Here is a 24,591-nt window from a genome sequence, read left to right as displayed (position 1 = left end):
TGTTCTGTTCAGTGAACCCGCCACTGCATACCTGTTGTGTTCAGTGAACCCGCCACTGTATACCTGTACTGTTCAGTGAACCCGCCACTGCATACCTGTTCTGTTCAGTGAACCTGCCACTGCATACCTGTTCTGTGAACCCGCCACTGTATACCTGTACTGTTCAGTGAACCCGCCACTGCATACCTGTTATGTTCAGTGATCCTGCCACTGCATACCTGTTCTGTGAACCTGCCACTGTATACCTGTACTGTTCAGTGAACCCACCACTGCATACCTGTTGTGTTCAGTGAACCTGCCACTGTATACCTGTTCTGTTCAGTGAACCCGCCACTGTATACCTGTTCAGTGAACCTGCCACTGCATACGTCACTGAGGAAGAGCAAGAGGAGATGGAGATTACTGGATCCGACTTTGTGCAGATGTCGTCTTTTATGCTGTGCTGCCTGTTGAGGGACCCCCGTATAAAAAACCTCAAGGGGAATGAGCTGTACTGGGTGGCCACACTACTAGACCCTCGGTACAGGCACAAAGTGGCAGACCTGTTACCAACTCACCTGAAGGTGGAAAGGATGCAGCACATGCAGAACCAGCTGTCAACTATGCTTTACAATGCCTTTAAGGGTGATGTGACAGCACAACGCCAGCAAGGTACCACTGCCACTAATCCTCCTCCCGTGTCCACGCAGTCAAAGACAGGACGCTCCAGCGATCTCATGGTGATGTCGGACATGCGGACGTTCTTTAGTCCAACGCCTCGCCGTAGCCCATCCGGATCCACCCTCCACCAACGCCTGGAACGGCAGGTAGCCGACTACCTGGCCTTAAGTGTGGATGTAGACACTGCTGTGAACAGCGATGAGGAACCCTTGAACTACTGGGTGTGCAGGCTTGACCTGTGGCCAGAGCTGTCCCAATTTGCCATCCAACTTCTCTCCTGCCCTGCCGCAAGCGTCCTGTCAGAAAGGACCTTCAGCGCAGCTGGAGGCATTGTCACAGAGAAGAGAAGTCGCCTAAGTCACAAAAGTGTTAAGTACCTCACCTTTATCAAAATGAATGAGGCATGGATCCCGGAGGGCTGCTGCTCGCCCCAAGACTAAGTCAGTTCCCGCACACACAGCATCTCTGCCTGCACGCCGTGTGACTGGCTGCCTGGCCTGCCCCAAGAAGACTAAGTCGCTCCCAGTCCCTCCACACAGCATGTCTGCCTGCAGGCCGCTTGACTACCTTCTCCGCCACCACCAACAGGGTCCGGGACTCCAGGCGGATTGCTGAATTTTTTAGGCCGCTGCTAGCAGCGGTCGCTGTAATAATTTTTCTGGTGCGTGTACATGACTGCCTAATTTTTCTGGCTGCACTGCGGGCAGCTGCAACAACAAAAGAAAAGGCATGTACATGCGCCCATTTCCCTTCGTGATCATTACCTTGCCGTGGTGAAGGGGCTTGCGTATCACAATGAAGCAATGACCGGCGCCTAGATGAGTGTCTCGGGGGGCACACAAAAGATAAGGTCGTTGCTTCATTGTGGTCAGACCAAATTTGATCAGCTGGACAGTCACTGTTCTGTCATTCAGCTACATCAGCCAGGCGACCATATGGGCTGTAAAGCCACCAAAACCTGCACTCTCGCCATGGTGCGCGCCAGTGCAGCACGGCCGTCACTACACAAACAGCTGTTTGCGGTGCGTTACACGGTGAGTTTGGTGTGTCAGTGTGAAGCAGTACCTTAATTACACTACCTGATTGATGTATACACATGCAAGATGTTTTAAAGCACTTTAGGCCTGTCATTTAGCATTCAATGTGATTTCTGCCCTTAAAACGCTGCTTTGCGTCAAATCCAGATTTTTTCTGGGGACTTTTGGCATGTATCCCACTCCGCCATGCCCCCCTCCAGGTGTTAGACCCCTTGAAACATCTTTTCCATCACTTTTGTGGCCAGCATAATTTTTTTTTTTCAAAGTTCGCATCCCCATTGAAGTCTATTGCGGTTCGCGAACTTTAACGCGAACCGAACGTTTCGCGAACCTAAAATCGGAGGTTCGGCCCAACTCTACTGTGCACACAAAGTGTACAATGTTTTTTGGCTGAAATTGTCAAGACTGTAGATTCCTGTTGGAAGGATCTACCCTATGTCTTCAAACGTTTTTGATACAAAAGCCTTTTATCTGAATATTTAGCATTTTTGATATAATAAATTTGGACACTAATATCATTTTTATTGTGGTTTCTCATAATTTCTATCCTCGTATTGATGCTCAGATTTGGTCAGAGGCAGATCAGATGATCAAATCTCCTAACCAGCTGCCAGTATATGGGCACCTTCACATTCTTAAATTATTCACAGGTGGTGACCTCTTTACTGATGACAAGGAGCATCCCAGCTGAATGTGTGTTCTGAAGTCAGCAGAAAGAACACCTCCGCTCCTAGAGTGCTATGGGGCAGAAGGCTGCATAACTAAATGTCCTAGGCTAAATATAATTGAGGGCAGGGCTACACACCAGTATACAGCAATATATACATATAGGAATTGGTTTTGATGCTGAAACCAGGATAATGAAAGGAGCTCTGTGGTGAGAAAGTATATACAGGGATTGCATATACCTGTCATCCTCATGTCACCTTGACAGCAAACTGCATCCTTGGTCCAAACCCCCCATGCTGCTCTTTTTTGCTTCAAATTGACCCATACTAGGCCGACCCCCCCCCCCCCCCCCCCCCCCGCCATTGGGTCGGGGCCTGTGAACCGGAAGAAGTTCTCCCCTTTCACAATATGTGTGCTGTGAGCTTGCTCGCTGTGCTCAGGAGGGCGCCGGAAGCGTGGCCAGAGCGTCAAGCCAGTGATACTGTACGTATTTGCAGCGATCTGCGCATGGGCAAAGAAATCTTCTTCCGGTTCACAGGTCCCAACCCGATGGGGGATTGGCCTAGCATGGACAAGATTTCAGCTAAGAAGAGCAGGGGGGTAAGTGGACCGAGGACACAGTTGGCGTCAGGATGACATGAGGATGACGGATATATGCGATATCTGTATATACTTTCTCACCACGGAACTCCTTCAATGTAATTTTGGGTAACGTAAATAATTTACTACACTGCCATTGCGGTGCCTTTTTACACACCAAACAAACCTAAGACACAATGAAAGTAAGTTTTCTCCATTGTCGGCTGTAGATCTCGCTCCTAACTCACTCCAGGTCTTGTTAAAAACTTCATGGAGTTTCATGGCTGTTAGTTCTGATGTATAATATTCTCTGCACTTGGCTTCTGTTGTCTGCAGCTTGCTTATTTGTTAACCTATAATACATTCGGTGGCAGTCCCGCCAATTCAGCTTCTCCGTGGTAGAAACCATAGGCTTCCATTCAGTGGCGGCCCTCCGCTGTGAGCGGATTACAGGCATCGCTTCTAGACAAGCCGTCAGCTTTCCCCAAACCCAGCGCATGGTTAGCAGTGTCCAGTATCGCTGCCCCATCAGGGGAGATTGACAGGTTTATTCATATGACTAGATATACCTCTCACTTGATAAATCTCTCTGGGGTATTATATGTATCACTGTAACAGCTGCTGCCTCCAGATAGAGGCGGCCTCAGACCTTCCTGCGCCTTTTCCCTCTCTTCATTTTAAGGACGAATGGGTTTCATTTTTTTTTTTGTATTTTGTGATGGCTGGAATTGCCTGTCAGTCTTTTTTTCCCAGAAGGATGTTTTGTAAAGGAGATAAAAGCTTTAGGGTTAGCAGAGTTAAATGTAAGCAGTATTGTATCGCTCTGCAATGACAGGATTAAAGACTCTGTTCAGCCAGGATTTAGCCTTCACTTATTAATTGTGATGTTTCTTCTTATGTATTATGAGTGTATGAAGGACTTAAAGCTAATAAAGAATGTTTTCTGAGGTGTTGGGGGGGGGGGGGGGGGATGAGGGGGAATGGAGGAATCTCATTTTCCAGGAGAATACAGGAGGTTCTGCAGGCCAAGGGCAAGCGGAGCTGAGGTGGGGTCCATAGATAGGATCCTGCAGCTGATTGACAGGAGAGCTGTGGAGAGATTCAGCAGCACAATGTAGCATACGCACAATACAGCTGGCTGAAGTGAGGAGGGAGGGAAGGTTGACAGCAGAAATGAAGCCTGAGGTGAGAGGGATTTGGAAGGTATAGGCGTTGACGTCTTTTATAAGAAATGCTGCTTGCGTTATGATTATGCCCCAAAAAAATTTAATTTTGTCAATCTCAGCCTGGAACGATTATCATGTACATTTATTAAATTCCTTTAACTTTATTTAATTTCATCCTTCTTAAAACAGAAGGTGAACAGAAGGCACTTGCAATAATTCAGCTTTAAGCCGGCAACTGAGGTTCACCATGATGCATCACATTAATAATGCATCATGGGATAGCATAGTTGCTCATTTAAAGATTAAATGGAATGAAAAGGCAAAGTGAAAATGGTACTTGCGTATTCTACTGTCTGAAGAGTTTGGCAGTTCCTTGTTTCAGTTTTGTTTGCTCCACTACCAAGATTTAACCCTTTTTTTGAACCCTTTTTTGAAAAGCTGAAAGTCCTGGCTGTCCAATACACCATGTCCCGTATCACTGTAATTCTCCGTCGCCAAGTTAAAGGGTTTTGAAGGGGGGGTGTCCCCTCCATCTTGGCTGCACAAAGCGTGATTGCAGAAGTACCAGACAAACCCGACATTGATGATCGGCAGCACCCCCAGGAGGTCGGCTTCTGTCGCAGGGGTCTCATTACAGAAGACGAAGGAGCAGGCAAGCTATACACCCTCCTGACCTCTCTCTGTGTGTTACTGGCCGGGGCTGGAGACTCTATTAAGATGAAGGAGCAGCCCAGCTATACAACCCTCTTCACCTCTCAAGATGCAGGGGACACCCTTCCTTCAAAATCCTCTAACTTGACAACGGAGCATAACACTGACACAGGACCTGGTGTAATGGAAAGCCAGGACTTTCAGCTTTTCAAGAGGAGAGATCAAGAAATGTAATGCAATGTAATCTGTTCATCTGTTAATATTGTTTGATCCACAATCAGCCTGCACGTCATCCTCTTTATTACTATTAGATTTTTCTCTCAGAAAATTCGCATTGATTTTGCAAGTAATGGTGGTGAATGGGACTGTTTCCATTCAATGTGAATTTTCGTTGGCGTTCGTACGCGTGAAAAAATCTGAGGTCCTGTATAATTTTTTCGGACATCGTGTACGATTTACGTACAATGCTTTGTATAGGCAATGCGAATTTTCGCTTTACTTGCCCAAAAATTCATATTAGCTCCATGGTTACAGGAAGTTGTCAGCAGTTATGACTAAGCTGTTACTAGGCAGATTATGCATATTTAACTAATGCGAATTTTTGTGTACGTAAATTCGCATAAAAACGCGTACAAATTTACATGCAAATTTTCCCCAATCAGAAAAATCTTATACGTTTTTTTTGCAGGCGAAAATGTCACGCTACAGTGGAAACGTAGCCTTATAGACATATGCACATAGGGAGATACTGGTTGCTTGGCAGTTGGAAACTGCTGTATTTTCCCACAATGGGCTCTATTCACAAAGCTTCTCATACATAACTTATTTATCACCTAATTGATAAATAACCTTTCAGCACTTCAGCACATTTACAAGCAAAATAATCACTCAAAAAAAGTTGTTCCCGATTAACTTCATATCAGTATTACTTTTCTTATCTTAATTATATTATATTTTTTGCTCTTTGGGAGTTTAAAAAAAGTAACACATAAGGTAAAAACAGAAGAAAACAGGTGAAAAAACTTGAATCATGCCCAATGCAAGAAGGCTCACATACAGTAAACTGTCATGACATCACACGGGGGGGGGCTGTTTACCACTATATCAGCCATATAGACTACAACACCGTATATCCTCGAATACAAGTCGACCTCGTGTATAAGCCAACTCCAATATTTGACCTTCTTAAGCGGGAATTTTTTTATTGTCTCAACTATAAGTCTACCCAGAAAAGTTAATGGCTGCATTTGGGGACCAGGAAGAATTAAAAGCTGCACTTGGGGCTCAGGAGGGGTTAATGACTGCACTGCATAAAGTATTGCAGCCATTAACCCCCTCATTTCCCTTTAAATGCAGCTAATAACTCCTCCTGGCCCCCAAGTGCAGCATTTATTCACTCCCTCTCCTGCAGCAAAGTATTTCCCCCCTGCCCTTTCCTTGTTAATTGTTGTGGCCAGGACTTTCAGACCTGTGTTTTCTTGGCATTTCCTTTATCAAGAAAGTGTCACCTACCACTAGGTAAATTGCTGCAAACAGAAATGTCACTATTAGTACACATGTTACTAGGTGTGCTCAGTGTTGCCCGTGACTCATGTATAAGTCGACCCCTATAATTCTATTTAGTGAGTCAGACCTAAATTTCTAGACTTATAGTCGAGTTTATACAGTACCTTTTCTCCACTAGATCATCAGGGGGAGATTTATATGGCAAAGGAGGTATCAGCTACTGATTGGGATGAAGTTTAATCCTTGGTTACTGTTACTCTTTAAAGCTGACTTATCGCAAATACCTTCTGTTTTAAGAAGGCAAATTTACAATTAGCATTGCTTTTAATTCCAGGTGGTCCTGGGTCACAATAAATTGGAGGCTTGTGAGTTTGTCCACTTCCACGTTGCATAAGTTGGCATTAAAATACAATACAATTTGCATCAGTCCAAATTGACTAGCATCTCATTGACCATCACCAGTATGAAGACAAGGGGCTCAAAACTCCTTCTCCACCATCATGTTAGCTGTGGCTTAAAATTCCACTCTTATGGATATGGAATATGGAAAGAATTACAGGCAGCAGGTCAGACATTACAGCCTTGTTTAGAAGCACATTAGTGTAATGTCAGCCTTTGCATTCCCATTAGTTTACCATTTGCCAAGTGGTTCGGACATCTTCACTTATGTGTCTAAAATGCAAAATGCACATTTAAACACCTTCATATAATGCATTTTATGAAAGCCGAGTACGTCCTACCATATGAAATGTCTAGCACTGACATTTTTCACAATATACAGTAAAACTGCAAACCGCACACCTAAATAAAGCATAATCTTAATTTGCCTGCTACATTAAAGTACCCATTGAGTTAATAAACAACGCATATGTCTAAATTTAGTACTGCACATTTTTGGAAAACAGTCACAATTAAAAACCTCTAAATTGCAACTGGGCATTACGCTGTAAAAACATGTATTAGTTTGTAGTATTCTTGTTACATGTCTAATGCTTGGAACAATGCATAATATGTGCGGTTTCCACTAGGAAACGCAATGATTGCATTTCCTTCCATTTCTAATACTGCGATTTGACCATTGTTTCGCAGCGGTCTGTCGGTTGTATGGCACTATTGGGATAGCCAATGGGAGGGGAAAAAAAACTTGGTGGCAAAGCAGTTTGATTTGCTAAATTTTGGGGAAAATCGCATTGCGGCGTGTCTGTTATGCGATTTTCAAAAAAGAAAAAAACGAATGGCACTAGTGGAAAAACAGTGCCACAATGTATATGTTTATCACTATGCTGTTGCAATTTGCAAAATGGACATGATCTGATTATCAGACCAAATTGAGCCTAGTGGAAAAGAGACCTGAAGGTGGCCACACACCATACATTTTTTTTAAATATCTGTTCAATTCAAAAATAGCAATCAATTTTTTTGGCTGATTGTAACATTATTAAAATCTGACCAATCTACCACACACATGTTAAAATTTTCCTCAAGTAGGATAAAAAAAAATTGGAAACTCTCTGAGAACAATGCTTGGGTTTATATATTAATAAATTGACAAGCTACCACACACCATTCAATTCTCATAAAAATTTATATGAAAAATCCACTATTCCCAATCGACTTTTATCGAATAAAAACGGACATCCGAATGGATTTCTTACTCCAATAAAAAAAAAAACAAAAAAAAAAAACCTTTCGATCTCTCAGGAAATCTGATCTTTTTTTTACCGAATTGCTGTAAAATCAGATCATTTTATTGTATACTGTGTGGCCACCTTAAGAGTGATTGCTTGTGCCTTTGCACCATGATTCTGTGTGTAGTAGTTATTACTGTAAATTCCTAAATAACATTCTTTTTTTTTTTTTTAAGCTTCATGCCTATAAGGGAGGGTCTGTGAATTCAGTGGCGTAATAGACCCTGCACAAGGTATGCAGCCGCAGGGGGGGCCAGAAGCCACAGGGAGCCCAGTGAGGGGAGAAGTTTTCTTTCCCTGTCCTGAGAGACTGAAAACTAAGGGCACAGTTGTTCTAATGACTGCATCTGCTCAGCCACTGATGAGGAATTATACAAAGTTTTGCAGACAAAGATTTGTAGACAGTGCCTATTCAGTGTTCAGCAGGGCCTTGTGTACACCTCCAGCCTCTCTACTTTTTTCCCAAGTGCTGTGTACTTTAATGATGCTTGAGGAGGGAGGCCCCATCCAAAGTTTCGCAGGGGGGCCCAGCAGATCCGGGACAAGGTCCTCCAGCACCCAAGGCTGAGACACCAAAGTGTGCCCCCCCCTCTCCCTCCCACCCCAGCCGTTACACACTGATTGCTATTAGACTAAGAGGCTCCCCAGGGCCCGCAACACCTTGATCTCTAGTTATCTGGCTTGCAGTCACTGCCATGTATCCCCTTTTCTTATTTCTTTCTGCTTCAAACACAATAGGGGAATGATAGCTGATTGAGATGTGCGCCCCCTCCTACACTGCGCCCTGAGGCTGGAGCCTCTCTCGCCTCTGACTCGGCCCGGCCCTGGGGCCCAGTGATTTCTAGTTACAACCCTGTGTGAATTGATGCAGAATTATGCAAATTCTGCATGCAAATATATGCAGCTTGATTAGTCCATTTTCAGGCTGCATAGCTTTGCATGCAAAATTAGCATAATCATGCATCAATTTGAAATTATTTGCATCTCAACGACCATCCCTCGTGCCAGGTCCTACAGTGGTTTGCAAAAGTATTCGTATGAAGTTTTCCACATTTTGTTACATTACTGCACAAACATGAATCAATTTTATTGGAATTTCACATGAAAGACCAATGCAAAGTGGTCACATGAGAAATGGAACGAAAATGTTACGATTCCAAACATTTTTTACACATCAATAACTGCAAAGTGGGGTGTGCGTAATTATTCAGCCCCCTTGAGTTCAATATTTTGTAGAACCACCTTTTGCTGCAATTACAGTTGCCAGTCTTTTAGGGTATGTCTCTACCAGCTTTTCACATCTAGAGCATGAATTCCTTGCCCATTCTTCTTTGCAAAACAGCTCCAGCTCAGTCAGATTAGATGGACAGCGTTTGTGAACAGCAGTTTTCAGATCTTGCCACAGATTCTCGAATGGATTTAGTTTTGGACTTTGACTGGGCCATTCTAACACATAGATATGTTTTTGTTTTAAACCATTCCATTGTTGCCCTGGCTTTATGTTTAGGGTCGTTGTCCTGCTGGAAGGTGAACCTCCGCCCCAGTCTCAAGTCTTTTGCAGACTCCAAGAGGTTTTCTTCCAAGATTGCCCTGTATTTGGCTCCATCCATCTTTCCATCAACTCTGACCAGCTTCCCTGTCCCTGCTGAAGAGAAGCACCCCCAGAGCATGATGCTGCCACCACCATATTTGACAGTGGGGATGGTGTGTTCTGAGTGATGTGCAGTGTTAGTTTTCTGCCACACATAGCATTTTGCATTTTGCCCAAAAAGTTCCATTTTGGTCTCATCTGACCACAGCACCTTCTTTCACATGTTTGCTGTGTCCCCCAAATGGCTTGTGGCAAACTGCAAACGGGACTTCCTACACTTTTCTGTTAATGGCTTTCTTCTTGCCACTCTTCCATAAAGGCCAACTTTGTGCAGTGCACGATGAATAGTTGTCCTATGGACAGATTACCCCACCTGAGCTGTAGATCTCTGCAGCTCGTCCAGAGTCACCATGGGCCTCTTAAATGCATTTCTGACCAGCGCTCTCCTTGTTCGGCCTGTGAGTTTAGGTGGACGGCCTTGTCTTGGTAGGTTTACAGTTGTGCCATACTTCCATTTCTGAATGATCACTTGAACAGTGCTCCGTGGGATGTTCAAGGCTTTGGAAATCTTTTTGTAGCCTAAGCCTGCTTTAAATTTCTCAATAACGTTAATCCCTGACCTGTCTGGTGTGTTCTTTGGACTTCATGGTGTTAATGCTCCCAAGATTCTCTTAGACAAACTCTGAGGCCGTCACAGAGCAGCTGTCTTTGTACGGACATTAGATTACACACTGATGCACTCTATTTAGTCATTAGCACTCATCAGGCAATGTCTATGGGAAACTGACTGCACTCAGACCAAAGGTGGCTGAATAATTACGCACACCCCACTTAGCAGTTATTGATGTGTAAAAAATGTTTGGAATCATATATGCTTGTCCCATTTCTCACGTTTACATAACTTTGTGTTGGTCTTTCACGTGGAATTCCAATAAAATTGATGCATGTTTGTGGCAGTAATGTGACAAAATGTGAAAAACTTCAAGGGGTCCGAATACTTTTGCAAACTACTGTATTTATTAAGTCAGTAGAGGTCACAGCAGCCAGAAGTGACTAGAGATGATCAATGAAATGTTTTTTTTCTGGGTTGATGCAAATTTTGGTTGTGATTATATGTAGATTAAAATTGGATCTAGAAAAAGTAACTGTAATGTCAGTCTGCATAAAAATCACAACCAAATTTGCATCGGCTTGGATACATTTACAATTGGTTGATGGTCTCTAGACGTGACCCGTGTCGTCACTTCTTTTCCAGTGGGAAGGGACAATAGTAATGTCAGGGCACTGTGGAGTGATCACGTCAAATCCAGCACAGGAGATTTGGACGCAGTCGGCGCCACCATAGACCGTAATAGGAATTACGGCTATAGCAGCGCCTGGTGAGTAACTTCGGCGCCGTGAGAAGACTGAGCATAAGTTAATTTTAAAGCATTGTAATTCGGCCGCCAGCAATAGCTGGAAGCTGAGTTACATCATTCCCCACTATCCACGTGGACCTGGAGGGGAAATAGTAATTAACACTGCCGGGACTTGTGCAGGAGCAGGGTAAGCCGTATATTGGCTGTATCCCGCGCCCAAGTCTCCCGGCGGTGATTTCACACGGCTGTGGAGGCCCTACACTGTGACAGACATTGTGGAGATAAGGGGAGCAGGTGGAGGATTGCTGAGAAGGAGTCATACAGGATAGCCTGTTCTCCAGTATGGTATTATTCACCTCAATCACACCTCTGACACAGTATGCAATGACCTTGCGTCACACAGGGAAAACAAGCCTGAGACTGATTACAGCCATAAGAGTCAAATCTGCCTTTCAAACTACCACGGTGAGGGTAACTTGTCATTGTCCTCAAATTACTTTGAAAGTGAAATTCCACCTCTGTAGAAAAAATTAAAGTAAAATCTAGGATGTCTATTACGGGCTTAAGGCCCTTACGCACGCTTGATGGATTTCGCTCAGCAGGGATCAGGACTTCCTCGGATAACATCATTGGGCTGAGGCTGTGCAGATGATCAGCGACAGGCCGATGATATGTTCTTTTGCTGTGTGTGGGGTTGGGCAGAGGACCGATGGAGCGGGACAGATGTGATGTGATGTCATGTCACACAGAGGGCGGGGCGAGCTGAGAAGTGAGCCACAAAGGTGAGAATCGCTGGCCGGGCATCGGTTACGGGCTGCTGTACACAAACCAGATTGTGTCCATTTTTTAATGGCTCAGGATGCTGAAGTAGCAATTATTTTCCAAGCATACAGTATGCTGTGTGTAATAATGACTGCTCATTAGAAGCCCGGTACTTTCCTTCCTTATTCCTACATTTTGTAATTACGGTAGCTGCATGTAGCTGGAGGCATTGCAGATTAAAGGCAATATACAAGTGCATTAATCAGGGAACACGCCCATCCCTTACCAGGTAGGCTGAGGTGTGCATAGTTTCTCAGCAGATGATTGCAGAAGTCCATGTGAAGTAGTATACAGCTAATCTGGAGGGAGAAAGGGACAAGTGCAATATCACTTGAAAAAAAAAAACCCAGAAAAAGTATTGTTGATTCTGCTATTTAGAACTAGATAGATTCTTTCACAGGAATAGGGCAGTATTGCTCTCCATGTGTCCACTTTGAAAACCAGTAGTGTATTACTGTTAGAAATTGCTTCCATTCTGTCCTTAATATTGCTATATCTGTATCCTCTTTCCCCTCGGCAGATGCTATTTGCCGTCTTTGCTCTTTTTGAAAAGGGTAGTGTCAGAGGAATGCACCGCCAGCTTCACCCCTGTATCTGTTGTCTAAACAATGTTCTCTGCCTCTCATCTGCTGTACCTGTGAGAACCCAATTGAAATAACAGAAACCAGAAAAGGCAGTAATCAGTTGGGATTAGAAGAGAAGAAATAGCACTCTCTCCTACACAGAAGTCTTCTGAACTGTGCTGAGATCATACAATTTTTGTGTTTTTGTGGGTGGCACGGAAACCTAGTTTAGATCTTTAGAAGAAGGAAATCAAAGGAAGCAAAATCACGGAAACTGCCCATAACGCTAAATTGATTTTGTCGTAGAAATAGGCACCTTGTGTGATTAGGTGCTCATGGAGACGGTCGCCCTCTAAGTGAAGAGCTGGTTGTTCGATCAGAGAAGTGATTCTGGGAAAGCTGGAACTTCATTATTCTGGCGGTAGAATGAATCGGGAAAACAATGATTCTATAAATGTCGGATTCTTAGAAGTATCCTCCTTTTGTGCCCGAGACTCAGCAATGATGGCTGAATTGATTAGCTTGGGCCCATGCAGGGAATCAGATGACATTGACAGAGGAGAGGAAATATTGCTATTATTTGGTATAGAAGCAAACAGGCTACGCTCACTATTCAGAGTAGGATATTGCATGGATTGTTGTGTGCTCATACTAAAGCTACGTACGCGAGTTAGGCCGGTTTCACACTGGATAGCGGTAGTGGTGCGATACACGGTAATCCCCTTTCTGGCCGAAAGCCAAGCAGGAAATGAGGCTCTAGCGCTCACTTCCTGTGGCAGAAATTTGAATTGCATGGAAGTGGATTGAAAAATTGCGCTTCCGCAATTTGCAAAGAGCAAAAAAAAAAAAAAAAAAAGCTGCATCTCCATAGCCTTGCATGACTTCCGGTCCGCTGCACCTCGCCGTGCAAGCCAGCCACCAGTGCGCAGATGCTCAAGCATCAGCCGTGCGGTGAAAATGTCACTTCCGGTGCAAGGCACCATAGACTTTCATTGCCTTAGCGTTACCCTGCAGTAACACAATGAAAACACCCCAGTGTGAAAGTGGCCTCAATGTAAACAAGCCTGGGACAGCTAGCCGAGGGCATTGCTTTCCTCATGAGCGCTTTAATTACAGCGCAGGTTGATTTGGGCGCAGCCGCCGCCACCATCGGCTGTAATAGGAATTATAGCTATAGCAGCACACAGAGTAACTCTGGCGCCGTCAGCAGACGGAGCTGAAGTTCCTTTTAAAACACAGTAGTTCGGCTTCCAGCAATTGCTGGATGCCGAATTATTTCATTCCCCACTATCCATGGCGGCCTGGAGGGGGAATAGTATTTAGCGTGGCCGGGAACTTGTGCAGCAGCAGGATCAGCCATATATCGGCTGTATCCTGCGCCCAAGTCTCCTGCCGCCGATTTTATATGTATCCTTTCTCCACTCGCCCTGTAACTTCAGTGGTGGACACAGCCAATAGTAGACTTCTTTGCGGAGTAGGGAAAGTGGGCGGTGCATCAAAAAGTGGGAGTGGTCATAACCGTTAATGGACGGAGCAAAATAATTGCCATAATATAAAAGTATGTGAATATAGGTTACCTGCTGTAGACACTATCAATATGGCATACTTGTTATACTCGTGTATTATGTCTCATAGATGACTGAGCCTCATGCAACAGTGTTGCATGTTCTATTAAGCCATTTGGATGAGATCTGGTGTTAGTCATAGAAAGAATCCAAATATATAACAGAAGTTGTTTAGGTGATGCACTTACTGACGACCGTATATACTCGGATACAAGTCGACCTAGTGTATAAGTCGACCCCAATATTTGAGCCCCTTAAGCTGGAATTGTTCTCTGTCTCCAGTATAAGTCTACCCCTAAAAGTTAACGACTGCACTTGGGGACCAGGAGTGGTTAATGGCTGCACTGCATACAGTATTGTGGCCATTAACCCCTCCTGGCCCCCAAGTGCAGCCATGCATTGTCTCCCTCCCTCCCTGCAGAGCACTAGTGGCTGGAGACATTGATCCTACCTCCCACCCACCATCACCCAAAGGGTGTCCCCCTCTCTATCCCCATCTCCACCGTGTGTAATGAAATGCTGTGTAGTCCACAGCAGGAGCAAAATGGTTGCAAGGGAGTTTAATCCTCCCTCCCTCACCCAAAGCATGTCTACATCTCTCTATCTTCCCCCGTGTAATTGAACGCTGTGTGCAGCAGCAGTGAAGTGGCTGCTGGGATCTTTATTCCTCCCCCTACCTACCACCCACCATCACCCAAAGGACATCTACCACTCTGCATCTTCCCCCTGTGTAAAATGCTGCGGAATCGCCGCAGCCGACTTACAGTATGAGTCCAGCACAGGCGATCACCCAAAGGACGTCCACCACTCTTTATCTTCCCCCTGTATAAAATGCTGCGGAATCGCCGCAGTCGACTTAGGATACCGGCACCAGCTGTCACGCACTCTCCATTTCCTCACTCATGTTGCGTCATGTGACTACGGGAGCTGGCGGTATGCAGACTTGTGTGCATTAGAATACCGCCTCCAGAAGTCACATGACGCCACGCGAGTGAGGAAGAGGAGTGCGCCTGACAGCTGGTGCTGGAATCGTAAGTCGGCTGCGGCGATTCCACAGCATTTTACACAGGGGGAAGAGAGAGTAGTGGAGGTCCTTCGGGTGATGGTGGGTGGGTGGGTGGGAGGATGAAAGTCCCCGGCCACTAGTCCATTACATCGAGGGGGAGAGAGAAAAGCAGCCCTCTCATCCTGGCTATAAGTTGGTAAATTTAGGACTATCTCAAGTACAAGTCGACCCCCCCCACTTTTACACTTTGACTAAAGGTGCGTACACACGTCAGATAAAAATGAAAGATCACAGACCAATCTTACCCCCTTCCATGTAGTATGAGAGCCATACTCTACACAGTCTTTTCTATGGAGCTGCACTCCCCATCAGACAGAAATCTTTGCAAGATGCTGCACACACAGATGCTGTACACATGCAACAGATCAGTATCTGCAAAAGATCTGTTCCTGCAAAAGATCCGTTCCTGCAAAATGCATTCAAAGTCTATGATATCTGCAGATCTCGTACACACCTTGTTTAACGGACAATTATCTGTAGATCAGATCCACCAGGTTGGATCTTCAGATCGGCAGATAATTGTCTGATCTGCAGATGAATGTCCTGTAACAAGGTGTGTATGAGATCTGCAGATGTCATAGACTATGAATGCATTTTGCAGGAATGGATCTTTTGCAGGAACAGATCTTTTGCAGATACTGATCTGTTGCATGTGTACAGCATCTTTGTGTGCAGCATCTTGCAAAGATTTCTATCTGATGGGGAGTTCAGCTCCATAGAATAGACTGTGTAGAGTATGGCTCTCATACTACATGAAAGGGGGTAAAATTGATCTGTGATCTTTCATTTTTATCTGACGTGTGTACGCACCTTTAGTCCTAAATTTCTCGACTTATAGCCGAGTAAATACGGTAACTGTCCAAGATTTATTTACAAGCTTTCAAAACTTTAACCACTTCAGCCCACAGTGTTGTTCACCTTATGCATCCGAGCAACTTTCACCTCCCATTCATTCACCAATAACTTAATCACTAATGATCACAATTGATCTATATCTTGTTTTTTTCCGCCACTAATTAGGCTTTCTTTGGGTATTACATTTTTCTAAGAATAATTTTTTTCTAAATCAGTTTTAACAGGAAAATTAAGAAAGAAATGGAAAAAATTCATGATTTCCTCAGATTTTGGCCATTCTAGTTTGAAATTAATACATGCTACTGTAATTAAAACCCATGTATTTTATTTGTCCATTTGTCCCGGTTATTACATTGTTTAAATTATGTCCCTATCACAATGTATGGCGCCGATATTTTATTTAGAAATAAAGGTGCATTTTTTTCAATTTGTGTCGATCACTATTTACAAGCTTATAATTAAAAAAAAATATAATAATATACTCTCTTGACATGCATATTTAAAAAGTTCAGACCCTTAGGTAAATATTTATGTAGTTTTTTTTTTATTACAAAATGTGTTTGGGTAATTTTTGGTGTGGGAGGTAAACAGCTAATTTTAAATGTCAAGTAATGTAATTATTTAATAAAAAATGTATGTGGGTGCAGTTTACTATTTGGCCACAAGATGTCCATAGTCAAGGTTCTGGAAGCGTACGATCACGCTTCCAGGAACTAGAAAGCGGGTTGGGAACTTTTTTTTTTGCGCAGAAAAACCGCGGTCTCTGATAAGACATTCAGTTTTTCTGGAGGGGACTTAGAACGGTGAATGGGAACTATATTCCCATTCACTAATCGGGGGGGCTAACAGCAGGTGACGGGAGTGTGTGCGGGAGCACGCGCGATCGTGCGCCTCAGGCAGCAGGAGATGCACAGTCTATCTGGACGGATATATCTGTCCAGATAGAACGAAGGACAATTGACGTGAGAGAGTTATGGAGGCTGCTATTATTTTTTTTCCTTTTAAGCAATACCGTTCCTGGTTATCCTGCTGATCCTCTGCCTCTAATGCTTTTAGCTATAGACCCTGAACAAGCATGCAGCAGATCAGGTGTTTCTGACATTAATGTCTGAACTGACAAGATTAGCTGCATGCTTGTTTCTGGTGTGAGACAGACACTGTACTGCAGCCAAATAGATCAGAGGATAGCCAGGCAACTGGTATTGTTGAAAAAGAAATAAATATGGTATCCTTCCTATTCTCTTTTCAGTTGTCCTTTCTTCAGAAGTTTCTTCTTCAGGCATGATACAGAACTGGATCAGTACCGAACAGTTCTGATGTGCTATTAAGGAAATTATTAAATGGCAAAATAAAAAAAAATATACATAATTTACTAAGAAAGTATAAAAGATATTTATTTATTTCTTTTTCTTTACATTTCAAAGCTTTTAATTGAAACAGAAATACAGTGTCATCATATAGTTGGAATGATAGTAACAAGAATAAGTAACATTGCCATCAGCAAGTAGATATAATCATGCCGTAGATACCAGTGACAGATGGTAATGAGTAGATTTCAATGACAAGCAGTACATGACGAGCTAGCGTTGTGGTAGATAGCAGTGGGTGACAATAGTGACAAGTGGCAAATAGCTGTAGGTGACAATCAGTGGTAGGGGGTGACAGGTAATAATGATAAAAAATAAATGTTTTTGTTAGCAACCAGGTCACAGTAGCCCTAGATGGCAGTATTAGGACCCCCCGCCCACAACCAAGGGTAGTAGTTCCAGGTGTGTCCCTAAATATCTGTGTTGTATAGCCAGATGCGTTCTCGAATAAGCATTATCAGGTAGTTAGGAGGCTACACTATTAGATTTCCTGTAACCCCTTACCTTACTTCGTCACCAGAGAACCCTAGGAAACAGACCCAAAAATGTCATCACTGAACATTAGTAGGTGATTTTACTTTTAGGGTTGTGGTAGAGGGTTTGGAGTTTGGGAGATGATGGTTTTATTTAAAGGAGTGGGGGGGCCCCAAACAACAACAAAATTCTATATGTTCTAAATAAGAGAACTAAGTTATAAATCAGGATGATACCATTTATTGGCTAACTAAAAATGAATAAAAATAAGCAAGCCTTTGGCCTTGCAGCCTTTGTCAGGCTTATATCCTAAATAAGAGAAAGACTGCAAGTGTTACATTACGGTATAAATGTGTGTGCCGTATAACCCATATTTTTAATGGAACTTTTGAATTATAAAGTATTGTCTGTGTTTAGGTTCTACAGTGGAAGTAATTACATACCGGTACCTAATTTATTTTTTAAGAAGGCATTGCTAAGATGTGTTCAACTAAGGCTCATGGCATATTTTTCATTTTTGCAGATGACAGTCAAAACGTGAACGTGAACAGCCTGTGTGGCAAAGTGTCGCTCTACAAGGGAGACATCACCCACCTTGAGGTAGATGCGATCGTCAATGCAGGTAAGTAGACCTCACTTCTTCATGCACCTTCTGCTGGGATTGTTTTTTCAGGAAGTAAATAAACATGAGTGATTCTGAGCCTCTGTTGGAGAGGTGACATGTTCTTTAATCCAGCCGTCATCTCCTATCAAGAGTTCAACGTCTGTGGCGCATACAAAACATTCTGTTCCTTGAGTCTAAACTGCGGTTAAGGTATTTTCTGTTATTGTGAGGTGTTTTGTTTATTGGTTTAGTGGTTATTTTTTACTCTTTCTTAGCTGGATATTGTGAATCAGACCTTGATGCTTTGTCACTATTTGTAATGGTTCAGTACCAGCCCTCTACATTGATGCATGATTTTTATGCGTTTGTTCTATAAAGAAATTTTACTGTGTTCAACAATCTGAGTTCCTGCTCTAAATAGATTTTTTTTTGCACTAGCAAAATTCATTTAATGGTCTTAAGTTTCCATCCTGTTTTTATCTAGTTTTTTTTTTATATGTGGTGCTTTTTACTCTTGATTGCCACAATCTGTGTCGATCGATAAAATTCTACTGTGATTTTGTAATTTGAATTAAACCTGCTGAAAAACATAAAAAGAGCTAAACAGTGGGAGTGTAACGATCGGTGTAACACAGAGAGGATCTCCGTGTTCTCCCCAGAAATGTTTTCCAGCCAGGTGGCATGAAATAGTAGCCGGGTGGCATGAAAAAAGTAGCCGGGTGGGGCGAGATGAGAGAATGCAGGACCAGTGCTTCTGTGACCGACTCTGCTTACCACATAGGAGGAGGTGAGCCGATGACAGCCGGGTGGTCATCAAAACTAGCCGGGTGGAGCACCCGGCTAAAAGAGCCTGGGGAGAACACTGGATCTGATTACCGGTGATCTGCAGTATCACCGAGAATGCAGATATATACCAGATTATTGATGATCTGCAGTATCACTGATAATCAGATATATCTCTAACTTCTGGACACCTGAGTGATAAGAGTGTTTTGGTACAACAGTAATACTTTGAGGACCGCACCTGGAAAACAGGTGCAAGAGCAGATAGGAATACTGCTCGGCAACTGGTTCCTTCCGTAGTCTGGACTCTCCAAGGGGAGGAGTCAGACAGAGAATGGGAAGGACAGAACGTGAGTGACACCAATGGAGAAGTGTCACTGACAGATCTGTGATCTATCTCCTAACAGGAGAGATAGTTCTCGAGGTCGGACAAGCCAGGTCGTTAACACACGGACAGATAAAGTACAGAGACAGGAGACAGATGCAGAATCCAGAGACTAGCCGAGTTTTGGCAACAGAGTATCAGAATGACAAAGGTACAAAATCAGAGATCAGAAGAATGGTCAGGAAAGCAGAAGGTCATAACAAATAATTAACAATGCCTAAGCTAAGGTGTGAGTTCCTTGGCCGTCAACACCTTGGAAACTGAACTAGAGTATAATACAGATAATAACAGACTTCCTAGACTAAGGTGTGAGATCCTTGGCCATCAACACCTTGGAAACTGGTCTAATAAACACAGATACTGACGAGGTCTGAGGGCTACCACGTAGTGATCGCAACGCTAGACACCAGAGGAATGACCAGCACCCAGTATATATACACCAGCGCTTCCCAGCGCTTCCCAGCGCCTCCCCTAAGTGCTGGACCAATGAGAACAGATGGATTTGTCAGCTGACCGGCATGGTCAGCTGACTCTCCTCTGAGTGTCATATAAGCTCTGCCTTTCAGCGCGCGCGTCCTTCTGAACCTGTGTGGACTATCAGTTCCAGCCACACCAGACATGCTTTGCAATGTGTCAGCCTGTTCGAACGCGGGGTCAGCCGCACCGCCAACCGAGCATGCGGCGGTTTCCCCCGCGCTCAGCCACTGTGTCAGTAATAGGCCTATGCGTACCGACTGCCGCGTCGGACGCGGATTCCGCCGCTGGGCATGCGGCGGTTTCTCCGCGTTCCGCCCCGCTAGTGGACGCGTGCCTAAACACTCCAGATGCCATGCTAAACGCGGAATCAGCCGCCTCACTCTGAACACTTGCGGCGGCTCTTCCGCGTTTTCTCACAGGGAGCAGCCATTTTGTTATGTGAATCTGCATTTCAGGGAAGTGCGGAGATGCTGAATAGGCAGCATAAAAGCTCATTTGCCCATCAGAACTGCATTTGTGTGATTGGCCCAATTTCGTAATCTTTCGGATTATGTAAGTGCACTAAATTGCCCCATATTCAAGGCCGGATTTATACTTTTTGTGCATCCAGGCCAAGTATGTTGTTGCTCTACTTTCCTGTGCAGGAGCTCACATTCCATGTGCAGCCCCCCTCTTCCATGTGTATTATAGATGTATTGTAGCCCCTTCTTTCATGAACAGCTCCCTTGAGCATCAGTTTCCCTTTTTCGTGTATTGCTTCCCTTTTTCAACCTCCCCTTTCATACGTAGTCTTTCATGTCCAAGTGCCCCCTGGTGCTGCAGCTGGCCAAGGCCCGGGACTTTGTGGCCTTTCAATAATTCTGGTGCTGCCCATATTGCCCCTTGACCAATAGTCTTTGTAAAGAAAGAACAAGGTAAAGATTGTGTAAATATTTTGTATTAGCAGCCATTTTCAGGGAAGTAGTGTCAGCATTTGATTTCATCACATTTTAACATTGTTTAAACTTAAACACTGTTAAATTGGTTATGTTTAAACAAGGAGTTAAATACATCTACAACACTCAGTAGATGTATTTAACTCCTCTGAAGTTTTTAGATTGATGAACTGAAAGTGTGTAGGCCAGTCTATCACACAGCACCCATTGGGTTCTGCTGCAATTTCAGCTGAAATCCTGTCTTGAAACCAATCTTAAAGTGGATCCGAGGTGAACTTTTACACATTGCATAATTGTGTTCCTTTCCTATTGTTTATGGGGCATTCCTCAAGCCTAATATTTTTTTGTTTTAATACTCAAATTCCCTATAAACTAAAAAAGCCACGCCCACAGGTTTTCAGAGAGCCTTGGCAGTAGCAAGGGCTCATGGGAGCTCAGTCTGAGCAGGAGGAGGGGGAGGTGTTACTAGCCATTGATTTCAGAGGCAGAGGGGAGGAGGGAGGAGGAGGGATTAGGTTTTTTTTTCACAGGCAGATTGCTCAAGATACAGATAAGCCTGCCTCTGTGTAATGTTTACAAACATGGCTGCTGTCATTGTGTCACAGGAATAAATAATCGTATTCTATTAAAGCTGTTTGCAGCTAGATTTGCTGTGTAAACTATCTAAACTTTAGATAAGATTTACAGACAAGCCACTTGTTATAGTTAGTTTTTCATCTCGGATCCACTTTAACATAATGTTGTAGCCTTCTCAATTTGATTTTATACATACATACATACATACATACATACATACATACATACATAGAGAGAGAGACCCAAAACCCAGAATAAATATTTTGAACTATTTTTAAGAAAGAAGGGAAGGTTAAATCTGTTTGCTCAGAGCTATCTGAGCTAAGTAGCAGAGAGCAGGGCAACTAGTAGGTATTGTATATTGTGTTTTGTCAGGCACCATTCTCAGTTGTACAAGATATTAGCAACAGGCAAGAAATTGATCCTGACTGTGTGGCTAGGAGAATCACCCCCAGACATTTGTTATTTCAGCACTGCAAATGTTTTAGTGTTTATGACTCCCTCGGACGAATTAAATGAAAATACTAAAAATAGAACCTACAATGTTCAGAAGAGGACAGGCTAGAGAGGTACTTTGTAATACTGAAAATAAACTGGAACAGACCTTGTGTTTTTTTTTTTTCTTTCTTGGATTTTATATGTTTGATATAGCATTGTGATATTGAAGGATCAACATGGGTACACATTTTAAATGTAGTGTATGCATATGAATAAACTGTTCATTTGTTCTAGCGTAAGATGCACTATAGATGTCTTATTTTCCCATGTTTTTGGCACTTATAAATGCCTGTAAAACTTTTGACAGGTCTGGTAGGGTTTGGACTAGTCCATTTGCTCATGGGGCGTTTTCAGAGTGTTTATTTTCAAAAGCACTAACTGAACTGCAATTGCTCGGTCCAACTGCCAAAATGGTAAACAAACGAGAAGGGAAGCTGGCTGGCGTGTCTGTATAGGTCATTTCCTGGGATTGCTTTTGTAAGGAATATATTGTGAATCCCACATGAGGAGATGGACTAGTCAAAAACCTGTCAGATTGTCTCTGCCTACTGCAAGGGACAGTAACATAGAAGAAAAGTAATTCATAGTGCATTTTACTCTGGGAGAAATGTACTTTGCATGCACATGTATTGTATTATAAATTGTACAATTTCGCGATCGTGGTCCTTTAATGTGACTCATCAGCACCAGAAGGCAGTGTTATACCACCAATTAAGCTTATGCCACATTTTCCTGAGATTTTTGGGCTTGGTCCTGTAAATGGCACCAAGCTGCAGGGTTTTTGAGTTTTGGGAGCAGGAGGCTGAGCTTTGTGAGTGTGCTATATTGAAGCTGGAGGCTGATGTTTCAAGAAGGGGGCTCCCAGTGATTGTAGTGCTCACCTGCAGACACTGTTTTGACCGGATGAAACCGACAGTGTGTCGTCACCCAAGGGCGAAAAAAATGGAATCCTATTTTTCTCTTTTTTTTCTCTGGCCACATAGTACATTTTAAGCTACTTCTAGCGTGGGTTTTTTTTTTGTTTTTTTGAGGCTCCCCTCCCTCCTGCTAGTATTTTGGAGTTCCTCACTCTGTGTCATTATTTGAAGGGCACCTAAACTGAGGATATGGATTTTTCCTTATAAAATAATGGATATTGCGTGGCTGTCCTGCTGATCCTGTCTCTAATGCTTTTAGCCAGAGCCCCTCAACAAGCATGCAGATCAGGTGCTCTGACTGAAGTCAGACTGGATTAGCTGCATGCCTGTTTCAGGTGTGTGATTCAGACACTAATGCAACCAAAGAGATCAGCAGGACTGCCGGGCAACTAGTATTGTTTAAATGGAAACATCCATTTTTCTAAAGGCCCATACACACGTCGGATTTTTTTAAACGACGGGTCGTTTGGGCGTCCCGTCGTTCAGTCGTCCGAATGTCTGGCGGATCGCTCAAGACCAGTCTTATCACCTGAACGACAGACTGTACACACGCCCGATTTGACGTTCGGACGACTGAACGACGGGATGTCCAAACAACCCGTTGTTTAAAAAAAATCCGACGCGTGTATGGGCCTTAACAGTCATCCAGGACAACATGAGATCCGGTCCCACCGCCGGATCTCATGTTGTCCCGGAAGACATTTAGGAACTCCATTACCGGTAGGTCTAATAGAAGTCTATCCCTCTCAGTTAAGGTTCCCTTTAAGTCTTATGCTTGTTCGGAGACTGTGATTTCTTCCAGTCTTGGCTCATGATCTCAGGCCTCATTTTATCGGCTCTACTTCATCACCTCCTTTTACATCACTGGTGGTCATTCTCTGTGGTACCCAGCTTCTGTTGCTACAGGGCATGAACGTGGCATGACATGTCTGTGCTTCTGCCTAAATACAATGTAACTGTGATTTGGCTTTGCCAGGAGCAGTTTGGCTGGTGGCAGATGGTCTTCATGGAGACTAAAACTAAAGGCCAGTGCCCACTACGTGATTTTTGAGCAATCGTTTCTGGGATCTTGCGATGTGGGTACAGGCATGTGATTACGCAAACGACATTTGGCAACATGAAACGATAACGACTTTTACAGCGGATCGTATCTTTAAGATCCCAGGTGATACCACGCAAAGTAATGTAATCATTTGACTTCCCGTTCACGACTGTTGTGTGTACCCGTCCGCAGGAAGATGGATCAGGGAACACTTGTTGTCAGGGCGAGTCGCTGGAATCCATCTTCCTGGGTCGTCGGATGAGTTTTCAGCTTCATTGTTTTTGGTCTCGATATTGCCCTGTTTGTGGTTCTACCCCGGGCAACAATTGCGGTATTCCTCTGGAGTTCTTTCCTGGTGCTGCAGAGTCAGCTGTAATATCTCACTCTGTGTATAGTGTGTGTGTGTTTCAAGCTCTCTTAATATTTAGACAACATCTTCTCCAACCCTATTTCAGTGCTGTGCATGGCTGCTTATCGCCAACATGCTGCTCATGTGTGTACTTTGCTTGGCAGCTTGCTTCAACTCTGCTCGAAACGAATGGAATAAATGGCTGCTTTTCTACTGGATATTGATCAATAAATTTGGTATCCACTATATGCAGGGTTGCCACCTCATCCCTTTAAATACCGGCACATCTGAATTATACATGCCTTGTGGCTAGTTCGATGCAGTTTAGGCACTGATTTTGTGTGAGTAGCCCCAGAAACTGTATAACTTAGATGTGTCAGTATTTAAAGGGATGAGCTGGCAACTCTG

General features: G+C 43.7%; 1 protein-coding gene across 5 annotated transcripts in view; it reads left to right on the top strand.

Annotated features, from left to right (window-relative positions):
* MACROD2 (mono-ADP ribosylhydrolase 2) overlaps positions 1–24,591 on the top strand; it is a 3,010,403-nt gene that overhangs the window by 215,725 nt on the left and 2,770,087 nt on the right. For all 5 annotated transcript variants that reach the window (XM_068232461.1, XM_068232460.1, XM_068232457.1 and 2 more), the window contains exon 3: positions 18,141–18,239. In XM_068232461.1, coding sequence (XP_068088562.1) covers positions 18,141–18,239 — 99 coding nt within the window. The remainder of the gene's footprint in view (positions 1–18,140; positions 18,240–24,591) is intronic.

The sequence above is a fragment of the Hyperolius riggenbachi genome, chromosome 4, assembly GCF_040937935.1.
Source record: "Hyperolius riggenbachi isolate aHypRig1 chromosome 4, aHypRig1.pri, whole genome shotgun sequence".
NCBI lineage: Eukaryota > Metazoa > Chordata > Amphibia > Anura > Hyperoliidae > Hyperolius > Hyperolius riggenbachi.
This window is presented reverse-complemented; position numbering and strand designations above follow the sequence as displayed.